Source organism: Staurois parvus, unplaced genomic scaffold, assembly GCF_062004578.1.
Source record: "Staurois parvus isolate SC_StPar_1 unplaced genomic scaffold, SC_StPar_1.0 ptg000298l, whole genome shotgun sequence".
Taxonomy (NCBI): Eukaryota; Metazoa; Chordata; class Amphibia; order Anura; family Ranidae; genus Staurois; species Staurois parvus.
In genome coordinates, this window is record NW_028318094.1 from 880,375 (window position 1) to 894,800 (window position 14,426).

Consider the following 14,426-nt stretch of genomic DNA (forward strand, 5'->3'; position numbering starts at 1 on the left):
TTTGCTGCATTTTTCATACAGAGCAGTGTGAAAGTAGCCTAAGCCACTATGGGATTTCTGTAGACAAGCATTTTAGGCTAACCTCACTCCATTATTGGCAGAGTCCAATCAGGGTACCCTTTGTATTTCCATAATGGAAGCATTGATGCAACCCCTTTCTAGTACAGAGCGAGGATCTATTTGTAGACATTTATCCCCTCCGATGACAAATATAAATTCAGTATCAGATTGGTTGCTATAGATTCAGTTTTCTTTGCTCTAGTTTTTATAATGTCGTCCTATAATGGGGATGTCACCACCTATTAATGTGACTACAAACAAATGTTGCTCAGTTGCTACATTTTCAACATCTAGTCTTCCACTCTACACTACTGTATCCTGATAGCAGGGAGACTTCTCCACTGTCAGAATACACTGATCAACCTTGTTGGTGGCACTGACAGAGCAGCTAATATCCAACAGGACGGTTTTACAGAAGTTGATTGGTAAATCGACTTCTGCACAACCACCCAGCCCATACATAGGTCGGGATTTGGCCGGTCCCTGCTGAACCAGACATATTTCAGTCCAGGTATGGCCAGCTTTAAATAGTCAAAAATGTTTTCTGGATATTTGTGCAGCAAAATAAGTTACCTCCAATGAAGTGTGCCATATCTCTGGCTGCTGCAGTGTTCATTAAAACACTGTCTGTGTCAAACGTCCAGCTTGGCGACATTTTGGTTGCAGTACAGATATTACAGGAGGTAATATAGAAAAACATTTTTTGTATGTTTTCACAGTAGAAACTGTCTACAGGAGGGGAGATTGTGCTATTCATCTGTGCCTCCTCCATTCAGAAAAGGCCTTACAGAATGCAAGACATTCTATGAATGGAGGAGGCACAGATGAATACCACAATCTCCCCTCCTGTAGTCAGTTTTTTTCTGTGCAAATACACAAAAAAATATTTTCAATAAATAAAAACACCTTGCTACCAAGCAAACCCAGGAATTATCTGAGCACAAAACTAGTACAAAAGGAGGGCAAGAAAATATACAGAATTAACAACAGTGATAATATATCAGGATCATTAGCCACTTGGTGACCGCCTGCCCACAATGCACTGCAGACAGGCGTCCACTATAGGCAAAGCAATGTACCTGTATGTCGCTGCCTACTTCTAGGTTTAGCCCGCGTGCTGGAACCTGTCAGCAAGTCCCTGTCAATGATTTACGGCCAGGACCTGCTGATCGGCTGTGTACAATCATAGCCCAGAGCTCTGTGTTGGTAAACAACACAGAGCTCTGTACAGAGGGAGCGATCTGTCAGTATCTCATCCCTGCAAAGAAGGGATGAGAAACTGAGAGTACTATTAGCAAAAGCAGCACACTTTACAAACATTACACATTTTTAGGCACACATTTACCCCTTGATCACCCTAGGTGTTAACCCCTTCCCAGCCAGTGTCATTAATACAGTGTATAGTATTATCACTGCTCACTGTATTAATGTCACTGGTGAAGTCAGTGGCAGTTAGTCATTTCCCCCAAGGGTCAATTAGTGTCAGATTGCCCACCGCACTATTGCAGTCCAGTTATAAGTTGCTGATTGCCACCATCAGCAGTATAAAAAAAAATTGCAGTATATATACCATAGTTTGTAGGCACTATAACTTACATGCAAACCAATCAATATACATTTATTGGGATTTTTTAAAATCACAAACGTAACAGAATAGATTTTGGCCACAATTTATAAAAAAATATATAAAAAAATATATATTGGATATATTTTATAGCAGATAGTAAAAAATATTTTTAAACTTTTTTTTTTTTTAATTTTCAGTACTTTTTTGTTCATATCACAAAAAATGAAAAACCCAGCGGTGATCAAATACTACAAAAAGAAATTGTTACTTGTGTGAAAAAAAATTATATCCATTTTATTTGGATACAGTGTTGCATGACTGGGCAATTATCAGTTAAAGTAGTGCAGTTCCAAATAGTAAAAAATGGCTTGGTCATGAAGGGGGTAAAGCCTTCCAGAGCTGAAGTGGTTAAATTGTACTTTCTGATTTGATTCAACAGCTTTCTCAAACCAAAACAATCTCATAATACAGGTGCAACTCAAATGGTTTCAGTACTGCTGTGTGCCTGTAGTCACTTGGAGCAGTCCGTCACAAATGGTACAGTGTGCATTTTGCAGCCCGAAAAACTGCATCAAGGAGATAGCTTGCATTTGCATGGTGGGAACACTTAGCTAGAGGTAAGCTGCTTGTGCAGACATTTAGGGCCAATACACACCATAGAAGCGCAGTCCAGGTGCGTTCCAGATACGTTTCCCCGTTTGACATATTTTTGGTGTGTCTCAGTGTGTTCTTGATACTTTCCAGTTCATTTTTTACCCTTTTTCATTAAATAGGGACATGTGCATTCCAGTGCGGTTTGGGTGCAATTTGATGCGTTCCAGTGTGTTTTTTATGCGCTTTACAGCGTTCCAGTACATTTCTATGCAGGAAAAAGGCAGCCTATTCTACTTTTGTTTCTGCAACCGGAATGGCAAGCACTGATGTGAACTATATAACCTACTTTCTGTGCATTTTGGATGCAGAAAAAAAAGCACATTGAAAACGCATGTAGTGTGAACTAGCCCTTAATGTATATGGCACAACTTCATGCTAATAAAATTCAGTATAAACAGCATCTGAATATCCTTCCTTCCCCACCCCTCTTCCAAGTCTTTACCTTTGATGACATGATGCCTCTGCTGAGATCAATGAGCAATTATAAAGACCTGTTGGGAAACAAGAAAAATCATACTTTCAGTATTTAACAAAGTACACAACAAAGATAATAACAAAAATAACATAGAAAATTCTAATTTTTGAGTTCAGGTCTGCTTTAAACCCATGAAAGGCTACATGTACACTAGCCTACCCTGACCGCAGCTGCAGGAAAACACAAAACATGGCAAAAATGCATGTAAATGCAGTACCGTGTTTTTGCCGCATTTTGCATTTCCATAACGTTCCTTTCCTGAACAAAATTCTTCCATGTTCACAAGAAGGAGGTTTAATTCACCTAAGTGCGGCAGCTCTTAAACTCTGCTAAAAGCCTGTGTGTATATGGACACCTAGGCTTTTATGGAGTTTAGTTTAGGAGCTTTGACAAAAAAAACCCCAAAAGCTCCTAAACTCAAGTTTAGGAGCTGCCAGTGTATATGAAGCCTAAAAGAGCTTTTGTACATGGGCATTTCTTCACAACTGGATTGCCCCTTCTTCCCCATACAAGGCAACTCACAGTAAGTCAGAAGCCGTGCAAAGCAAATTATAAAGCAAAGCAATTTATGAGCGAACAATAGCCATCTCAGAAGCAAGTGGATAGCAGATCAAAGCTAATTAAAGCAACACAAAAGCCTACTGCATTTGACTTGCTTCTGAGTCTGAATATAATGTACGTAAACTCAGAAATATTTCTCCAGACAGAGGATGCTTACCTCAACCAAAAATTCATATCAGTCAATTTATTAAATTTATGCTCAATTGTTGAGAATTGAACTCACTTTCAGTATCAGACCTCTTCCACACAGGCAGACTGATCAGGTCTGTCAGTCTGTTCCATGAATCTATTGGCAGGCGCATGTAAAAGGATGCCTGTTAACATCTACTTACCTTCAAATTCATATAAATCCCCCAAAAAAAAAATTTGGAAAAGGTCTTTGTCCCATTTTTGGACCCAAGTGTGATGGATTGAAGGCAGTCTGATATAAATGGATTCAGATCCACTTAAACCTGGTTGCCCATCGATCTATTATGGGTCCAGAAAGATCTTTTTTTTTTTTTAAATGGAACTTAATACTAAATAGACACAGATGTCATAAAAGTGACAACTGTCCCATCCTGCTCCGATTCAGCAGGGTATCTGTTGAATGATTCACTGATAAATGGACTGGATGGTGCCCATGTGAAAGAGGCCTACTAATGGAAAGGCCATAGATTTCTGTCCTTGGCTTGGAGAAGAGTTCTTTACTATAAAGAGCTTTGAAAATGTTTAATAGTCTTTCACAGAAATTGGTTCAAGCTGACTTAGTAGATTGCTTAAAAAAAAAAAAGAGAACTGGAAGTGCTGCACAAAATATGCATGACTACTAATATTCATACTTCTTAGCAGTAACATTGTAGGTTGTTGATCCAGACATATCATTGCCTTGGTGGACCAGTAAGCAATTGTTTTCCTGTTAGAACAAATTGAACTACTCTTCATAAAGGGTATTTTCTGCAACTTAGGGTAAATGCTGTTCTGTTCTGTGATCTCCACCTTAAACTGTCTCCCTGCAAAGCACTGATTTTCTGCAAAACACAGTATTAATTAGTCCTATATCTTTTTGTCTGTTTGTGGTGATTGATTCTCACCTCCTTTGCTTTTCTGTGAACAGAGCGTCCATCACCTTTTATAACCCTGGTCTGTGTGGGCAACTGATCTGGTTTTTGACTAACATCCCCCAAATTCATGTGATCCTTATCAGTTCCTAATTGGGGCAGAGAAGAGCTGCTCATTTGATCATCTCCCTATAAATTTATACCAGCTCATGGAGAGGGACATTTTCCAGCATGAGTGAAGCAGTAGTTAAACACAGCAGGATAATGCAAGCAGTGGAAGATACAACAAACAACTCTACTGCATGGTGGATGGACTGCGAGCAAACACCCTGGGAAACATCTTCTACAAGTTTGATTGCCACTCCATGTACCTTTTTAATATTCTCTCTCTACTCCTGCTTTTCATATTACTATCCTCTCTTCTCAAAATCTCAACTCTTTACCCCTCTGCTCCACCCCAAAGCTTATACATATCACCTTCACTTCTACCATCTCCCTACTACTGCTCTCATCACCTCCTGCTGATACTTTACTCACCTGCTGACCCCAACACCAGGACAAGAAGGCATGTACAGTGGGGATCGAAAGTTTGGGCACCCCAGCTAAAAATTTGTATTAATGTGCATAAAGAAACCAAGGAAAGATGGAAAAATCTCCAAAAGGCATCAAATTACAGATTAGACATTCTTATAATATGTCAACAAAAGTTAGATTTTATTTCCATCATTTACACTTTCAAAATAACAGAAAACAAAAAAATGGCGTCTGCAAAAGTTTGGGCACCCTGCAGAATTTATAGCATGCACTGCCCCCTTTGCAAAGCTGAGACCTGCCAGTGTCATGGATTGTTCTCAATCATCGTCTGGGAAGACCAGGTTATGTCAATTTTAAAGGTTTTAAATGCCCAGACTCATCTGACCTTGCCCCAACAATCAGCACCATGGGTTCTTCTAAGCAGTTGTCTAGAAAACTGAAACTGAAAATAGTTGACGCTCACAAAGCTGGAGAAGGCTATAAGATAGCAAAGCGTTTTCAGATGTCAATATCTTCTGTTCGGAATGTAATTAAGAAATGGCAGTCATCAGGAACAGTGGAAGTTAAAGCAAGATCTGGAAGACCAAGAAAAATAGACAGAACAGCTCGCAGAATTGTGAGAAAAACAATTCAAAACCCACGTTTGACTGCACGATCCCTCCAGAAAGATCTGGCAGACACTGGAGTTGTGGTATACTATTCCACTATAAAGAGATACTTGTACAAATATGGTCTTCATGGAAGAGTCATCAGAAGAAAACCTCTTCTACGTCCTCACCACAAAAATCATCGTTTGAACTTTGCAAATGAACATATAGACAAGCCTGATGCATTTTGGAAACAAGTTCTGTGGACCGATGAGGTTAAAATGGAACTTTTTGGCCGGAATGAGCAAAGGTACGTTTGGAGAAGAAGGGGCACAGAATTTAATGAAAAGAACCTCTGTCCAACTGTTAAGCATGGGGTTGGATCAATCACGCTTTGGGGTTGTGTTGCAGCCAGTGGCACAGGAAACATCTCACGAGTAGAAGGAAAAATGGATTCAATAAAATTTCAGCAAATTTTGGATGGTAACTTGATGCCATCTGTGAAAAAGCTGAAGTTAAAGAGAGGATGGCTTCTACAAATGGATAATGATCCTAAACCATCAATAGGCAAACTACGGCCCGCGGGCCGTATTCGGCCCGGCGGACCTTTTAATCCGGCCCGCGGAGCTAGGCTCCTCTCACAGTCCGCCCTGAAGACCGGTGTAGCATGAAAATCTGACCGGTGTAGCATGAAAATTCCTATGAGAATCTGTCCCCCTCGACGTATCTGCGCATGTGCCGGAGATCGCCGATCGAGATCGCTGAAACTGGCACATGCGCAGATACGTCGAGGGGGACAGATCCTCATAGGAGACAAATTTTCATGCTACACCGGAACGGCGAGAGGAACGCGCGGAGCAAAGGTAAGTGAATTGACACAGGGGGGACTTGGGGACTTAATATGGGGGATGAATTAATATAGGGGATGAATTACTATAGGGGGGATGAATTACTATATGGGGGATGAATTACTATAGGGGGGATGAATTACTATAGGGGGGATGAATTACTATATGGGGGATGAATTACTATATGGGGGATGAATTACTCTATGGGGGATGAATTACTATGGGGGATGAATTACTATGGGGGATGAATTACTATATGGGGGATGAATTACTATGGGGGATGAATTACTATGGGGGATGAATTACTATGGGGGATGAATTACTATGGGGGATGAATTACTATGGGGGATGAATTACTATATGGGGGATGAATTACTATGGGGGATGAATTACTATGGAGGGATGAACTACTATATGGGGGATGAACTACTATATGGGGGATGAATTACTATGGGGGATGAATTACTATATGGGGGATTAATTACTATGCTTACTATAGGGGAATATTACTATACTTACTATGGATGACACATACACATCGTTCATCTACTCTTGGTCCGGCCCCCGGGTCCAATATATGAACCCATTGCGGCCCTCAAGTCAAAAAGTTTGCCCACCCCTGTCCTAAACACACCTCAAAATCCACGGGGGATTACATCAAGAGGCGTAAACTGAAGGTTTTGCCATGGCCTTCACAATCTCCTGACCTCAACATAATTGAAAATCTATGGATAGACCTTAAAAGAGCAGTGTGTGACAGACAGCCCAGAAATCTCAAAGAACTGGAAGACTTTTGTAACGAAGAATGGGCAAAGATACCTCAAACAAGAATTGAAAGACTCTTGGCTGGCTACAAAAAGCATTTACAAGCTGTGATACTTGCCAAAGGGGGCAGTACAAGATATTAACTCTGCAGGGTGCCCAAACTTTTGCAGACACCATTTTCTTGTTTTCTGTTATTTTGAAAGTGTAAATGATGGAAATAAAATCTAACTTTTGTTGACATATTATAAGAATGTTTAATCTGTAATTTGATGCCTTTTGGAGATTTTTCCATTTTTCCTTGGCTTCTTTATGCACATTAATACAAATTTTTAGCTGGGGTGCCCAAACTTTCAATCCCCACTGTACACTCATACACATCCTGCTCCCATCTTACTTTCCTCACCCTCCTTCTCCTAACCTGAGGGGATATCTCCCCAAAGTCTGATCCTCCAGTATCTCACCCTGCTTCCTCCAGGAATAGCTGCAATCCACTCAAGTTAATCTATCCCTGTGCTCCTAAAAAAACACCCTTCCTTTTTCATGTGCATTCTGGAATGCCCGCTTTGTCTGTAATAAGCTCACCTCTGTCCATGACCTTTTTGTCTCCTGCTCCCTTAACCTCCCTAGCGGTATGATTATTTCAGATTTTTGTTGCTGAAAGCGGTACCATTATTTTGCATGGAAATATGTACAGGTAGTTTTTTATTGTAGGCCTGTCATTTTTAGGAATAACTCACTGAAATCTGTCCGAGCAAGAGTCTAGTAAACATTCCGGCTATGATAAAACTTGAAACATGAAATCATAAATTATAATTAATATAATAATCAAACCAAAAACACTGAAATTTTAAATATAGCGCCAAGTTCGCACATCGCTGAGCAAAGTCGCAGAATCGTTTTCAGTGCCTGATGACAAATTTCCCCACAAATCATCACTCAATTCTGCAAGTGGTTCTGATTTACTAGCGCTGTTCTCTAGCTGGTCTAAAACCGATTTTGACCTAAAGCGAGGCTTTTTGGACGCCATGGACTTCTCCCAGTTTCCAGGCAGAAAACAGTCAAAATGCAGGCAGGGCACAGGACAAAGCAGTAGGGACAAAATGTATGTGAAATGCTTTGAAACTTTCAAATTTGCCGCCGGTTCCGGCCACCCGTACGTCCCGACGTCACAGGGACCGGAACACGGAAGCCGGATGCTGGCATCGGCCGGAGGAGATGGCCGGGGACACTGCAGGAGACACATCGCGAGAGCAAAGGACAAGGTAAGTGCTGCAGGGAATCCCTGAGCAATGCCGCATGGTAAACCCGAGTGTAGCTCGGGATTACCGCATGTGGTACTGAAACTTTACCCCAAGCTACACTCGGGAATACCTCCAGGGAAGTTAACCTACTAGCAATTACAGAAACCTGGCTTCAAGCATCAGATTCTGCTTCTCTCCCAGCACTTTCCTATGTAGGCCTTCTTTGGACTCACTCACCCAGACCTAGTGTTCGGAAAGGAGGTGGAGTTGGTTTGCTTCTATCCCCACTGAGCACCTTTCAAGTCCTCCATAACTCTCCCTCTCTATCCTTCTCTTCTTTTGAGACTCCCTGCATTTGACTGTTTTTCTCCCATTTCTCTAAGGATTGCAGTGATCTACCGGACTGGTGTCCCACTTTCTCGATGATTTCTCTGCCTGGCTACCATACTTTCTCTCCTCTGAAATACCCACTATCATTCTTGGAGATTTTAACATCCCCATTAATGTGAACAACCTGGCTACATACCAACCCTTCAACCTAACCTCATCTTTTGCCTTAACACAATGGACACAGTCCTTCACTCACTCTGATGGGAATACACTAGACCTTGTTTTCTCCCAACTTTCCACTCCATACAACCTCAAACACCCCCTTTCCTTTCTCTAATCACAATCTCATCACCTTCACAATGTCCTTGTCTTCAAACACCTATCCCTCAAAGCAGCAAACAATTACCTGCAGAAATCTTCACAACTTTAACCCTTCTCTTTTCCACTCTGCAACTGTCTGCCTCTATAACAGGATCTCTCCCCTGTCCTGCCCTGATCACTGCTATCTACAACAGTTTGCTTTTATCACTAGGCTCACTTGCTCCTCTAACAAAGTATCAGGCCCCAATCATTACAACCGTGGCAGACTGACGATACCAGAAATCTTAAACGACATAGTCGTGCATTGGAGCGAATGTGGCGTAAAACCAAATCTCAGCATGCATTCACCCTATATAAATCTGCTTTCTTAACATTCAATTCCTCCTTCCATGCTGCCAAATAAGCCTACTTTGGCATTCTTATTAATACCTTATCCAGTCCTCGTCGTCTCTTCTCTTTTAACACTTTCTCCATCTCCACCCAGTACCTCAATCACTGTTTACGAGATTGCAAATCATTTCAAAAACAAGATTGATGCAATTCATAGGGGCATTTCCACTACAGACATCCATCTCACTTAGCTTACCTTGTACTAACTTTCCTGTTTTGACCTTGCTACTACTGAAGAGGTCACTAAAGTTTTCTCAGAAGCCCATCTCGCCACCTGCCCTCTGGATCCTGTCTCCTCACAACTACTACGGTCACCCTCTTCTTCCATCCTATGTGCCCTTACTCACATCTTCAATCTCTCCCTCTCTAATGGTGCCTTCCCCTCCCCTCTAAAGCATGCGCACATCACTCCCACAAAAAAAACCTCTCCCTGCTCCTGTCTACATCTAAACTCTTAGAACGCTTAGTCTACAATCACCTGAGCTCCCACCTTCTTGACCCTTTACAGTCTGGCTTTCGCTCACTCCACTCCACTGAAACTGCCCTACTAAAACTCACTAATGATCTACTAAATGCTAAAACCAATGGCCACTACTCCGTACTCTTACTACTTGACCTCTCTGCGGCTTTTGATACTGTTGACCATCCCCTCCTCAAAATACTCTGCTCTCTTGGCCTCAGAGACTCTGGTCTCTTCTGGTTCTCCTCCTACCAATCACAGTGCCCCTTCAGTGTTGCCTATAACTGTGTCTTCCTCTCCACTTCCTCTTTCTGCAGGGGTCCCTCAAGGTTCTGTCCTTGGACCTCTTCTCTTTCTATACCTCCTCCCTTGGTCACTTGATAAACTCCCACAGGTTTAAGTACCATCTCTATGCTGATGAAACCCAAATCTATCTTTCTATTCCGCACCTCACACCTTCAGTCTCCTCTCACATTACTAACCTACTAAGTGACATATCAGCATGGATGTCACGTCACTTCCTCAAACTAAATCTTTCTAAAACTGAGCTCATAATATTCCCTCCAGCCTGTGCCCCCTCCCCTGACTGCTCCATCAAGATCAGTAACACAATCATCAGTCCCTACCCTCATGCCAGGGTACTAGGTGTAATCCTGGACTCCCATCTGTCCTTTCAGCCCCAAATCCAATCACTGTACAAATCTTGTAGACTTCACCTCTGCAATATCTCCAAGTTGCGCCCATTCTTAACCACTGAAACTACGAAGCAACTTATTTACTCCCTTATCTCTCGCCTTGACTATTGTAACTCCCTCCTCATTGGCCTACCTCATCGCAGGCTATCCCCTCTTCAATCTATCATGAATGCTGCTGCCAGACTCATCCACTTTTCTAACCGTTCCATATCTGCCACCCCTCTCCGCCAATCCCTCCACTGGCTTCCCATTGCCCAATGAATAAAATTCAAAATATTAACAATCACATGTAAAACCACTTAACTCTGCCTCAAATTACATCAACCAATCTTGTCTCCAAATATCACCCAAACCGTCCTCTCCACTCCTCACACAACCTCCTGCTTGTTGTAAGCTCCAAGGAGCAGGGCCTTCCTAACCCTCTTGTATTGAACTGTATTGTTGCTGTATTGTCTCCCTTTATTTTGTACTGTTGGTGCTATATAAATCCTGTATAATAATAATGGTTTTTTGTTTTTTTTTCAAAGGATGTTTGTATAATCTCAGTCTGACCATGTACCCATGTACATGCTAACACCCCCTAAAGTGAACTTTTTACATGTAAAGTGAACCTGTGAATAGACCTTAAAATGTTTGCATATTCTCAACACATCCTCACTCTAGCAATCTCTATCTGCTTGCAATGTATGATAACTCATTCGCAAAGATCCTGAGTTTTCAGTCATTTTCTAGTGCCTTGTTTGTATGTGCAACTAGGGGGAGGTAAATAGGTAGTTGATCCATGTTTTTGCCACCCCTTTTAGTTTAACATTGCAGCCAGAGGTACACATGCAGTGGATGCGATGTTCTGTTTCCATGTTCAGTTGGCAGTACAATTACCAAAAGCAACATATTCCATCGAATGTGGCTGCACCGTGCCAAACCTTCTGTTGTGTGCAATGCATGTAGTTGATGCAGTGTGATGAGGCCTCTTTAGGGTTAAAACAGGTGTCCCAGAGGTGACATATCACCTGCAAGCCACCTGTCAGATCACTTTTCAGTGGAGTGTCAATGACAGTTGTAAATGATCCATACCAGCTTATAAACATCTGCTGGTCATTTACGTTAGCAGGCTGGCAGCCTTCCAATATCTGCCGTCATAGAAAAAATACACTACCTCTGTTGTGAAATTTGAAACTGAATTTCTCCACAATGCCTATACAGTATATACAGACATAAATGAGGGTTTGATTTAATTTGTGCACAGGTTTATTTTAAATTTCTTCTTCCCTAAAACCTAACCCTATGATTAGACCTACAAATTGACCTTATTCCTGATCCCAATGCTAGTCTAACATAGTCCCTAAACTAAAAGTGATTGTAAAGGGGTGTGTTTTTTTTTAGAAACATAATATATTTATATGAGCACTAGTGTTTTACAGAGTAGCCCCTCTTCTGGGGTCACCAACTGGCAACTCTGGTTCCTCCTGCCTTCCAAGTGCCCCCATAGCAAGCCACTTGCTATAGGGGCAGTCGTGGAGGCTCACTCCAAAGCAGCCCTGTGCATCTATTGACGCATGCACAGTGTGGCTCGCCCCCGCCCTCCACTCCCTCATTACTGGATTTGATAGACAGGAGCCGGAGCCAATGACTCTCACTGGGTCCAGTGAAGAGGGAGAGAGAGAGAGAGAACCACTGCTCTCAGGCATGCACATAATAGGTTTATTACCCCAATGCATAGAATGCATTTTAGCCTTTACAACTGCTTCTAGGTTTTGCAGCTGTAAGGGGTTTTTAATTTATTTTACTAATGAATCTTTTCGAAGGGTAAGCTCTCACTATAACTAAACTCTTTAGGGCTCATTCACATGGGTACTCAGCCCTGCACAGAGCTTTTTGTGTACTATTTTACTAGTGCTGAACCACATGCAGGCAGCCTCTATAAAGTTAATGGGTACGCATTGGTTGTACGGACTCATCTGCGCAACCGAAAGTTTGACAGGTATGTAAAAACAGGTGCATGGATCAAGAAAAACAGGCTCTGCTTTATTATGTTCTATTTCCACACTGGTGAAATTACCATTCACTTCCTGTCCTAGGACAGGAAGTGATGGTAATTCTCTCCATTAGGAGAGAAATATGATTGTTATGTAACCATTGGTCCAAACTCACTACTGTGATACACATCTCCCTGATGAAGATTTGCACCAAGAATTGAAACGTGTAGGAGTTCTATGCATATGAATATACTCATGAATCTCGTTGTGGACTATGGACCAAGTGCTCACTATATTTTTATATGCACAGTGTTTATTGCATTTTTAAACTAAATATAAATGTTCTGGTTTTATTTTTGTTTTTTTTGCTATCTACTTTATGATTATATCCATGGGATGTGGCAACATGCATAACCAGATTGGGCTTTATCTCTTTCTGGCAAAGGGTTAGTACCGTACCGCTGTCAGGTTATTATTGCTTGTATCTGACAGCAGCTATTTCTTTTGCTGCTGTCCCTAGGATAAAAAATGTGCAGTCACCTAAATGGGGATATAGCAATGCACTGTATATACCAGTGTTTCTCAACCTTTTTCAGTCAAGGCACCCTTTACAATTATGGACAGTCCCCAGGCACCTTTAAAAGTATGGAGAGGTTTGAGGCACCCCATTCTAAAATGTGAAAAACTATTCTAGTAGTTTTGTATAATGCAGTAACATCCACACATGTAGGACACCAAACATTGAAGGTGATTTATACTTTCAAAGCAAATACACCTCTGCAAACTGGTACTGACTAGTATTCCAATGTTTCTCTTCTCCATCACTGAGCTGATATGACCCCAGCACTGATAAGGAGGGTCAGGGGAGGGTCAAACTAGGATGCTATGCAGGCGACTGACAACCTCCTTATCAACTGATGATGTTATTGGCTGTCAGGACACCTGCAGCTAGAAGGTCGTAATGGGGCCTGTGTGCCCGTAATGAAAACCTGTGGCTTTGCGTAACTAAAAGGCAGGCTTGTTCCACCCACTGGCTTGTATTCAAGTTTTGGGCAATATTTTGACTTTTTTCCAAGGCACCCCTAAAGAAACCTCAAGGAACCACAGGGTGCCTGGGCACCCTGGTTGAGAAATGCTGGTATATACAACAGAAGTATTTCCCTTGCTCAAGTCCATGCAAAATCAAAATTAAAAGTGCAAATGTTGAGCCAAAAGCTCTCTTTCTGCAGCTTGGAAAGCTTCAAAATTGGAATCAAACTTTTCACGTGCCTAAAATTTTCCTACATAAGTGTATTAATGGAAAGGAGTGCAAGAAAATAAGATATAAACAAAACACAGAGAATATACATTAACCCCATCATTCATTGAATCACTCCAGCCTGCCTGGACTGTCCCTCCTCCTGGCTCTTTGATGGTCTTGTGAACCCATTTATGGAATATTATTCACACTGTAAAATCTTGGCTCAGATTCTCACGTCTTCTTGGAGACCCTGTAGTACATCATAGCTGGGGGGTGGTGTGACTCAACTTTCTTGGACGCAAGCCTGTATTCGGTAGGCTGTGTATAGGAGGCTTAGCCCGAAGAGTAACTTAAAGTGCACCTGCACCCTAGGTTAAAATTTTAATAGTAAAAAAGTTCTATCTGAGAGCATACACTTAGAACGTAAGCTATTACCTTTATTATCCTGAAAAACATCTCATGTGCCCCTCTCTGATTTAGTTTCTTTTTGCTATTGGGTCCTGACTTCATGAATGGGTCTTTCTACTGTCTAGTGAGAACATCTTGGGGGCCAGTTGAGACACTCTCACTGGACAAGGGGGTGAAGGGTACTGGAATTTAGCCATGAAGTCAGGAAAAATCAAGTGCCAATATCAAACTGAAACAAAATCAGAACTGCACTGGGTAATGAAGTTCTGATCTG

General features: G+C 41.7%; 1 protein-coding gene across 3 annotated transcripts in view; it reads right to left on the reverse strand.

Moving 5' to 3' along the window:
* The window catches only part of ANXA6 (annexin A6), a 158,212-nt gene that overhangs the window by 107,840 nt on the left and 35,946 nt on the right, over positions 1-14,426 (reverse strand). For all 3 annotated transcript variants that reach the window (XM_089682788.1, XM_089682790.1, XM_089682789.1), the window contains one exon: positions 2,724-2,772. In XM_089682788.1, coding sequence (XP_089538914.1) covers positions 2,724-2,735 — 12 coding nt within the window. In that variant the 5' untranslated portion in view covers positions 2,736-2,772. The remainder of the gene's footprint in view (positions 1-2,723; positions 2,773-14,426) is intronic.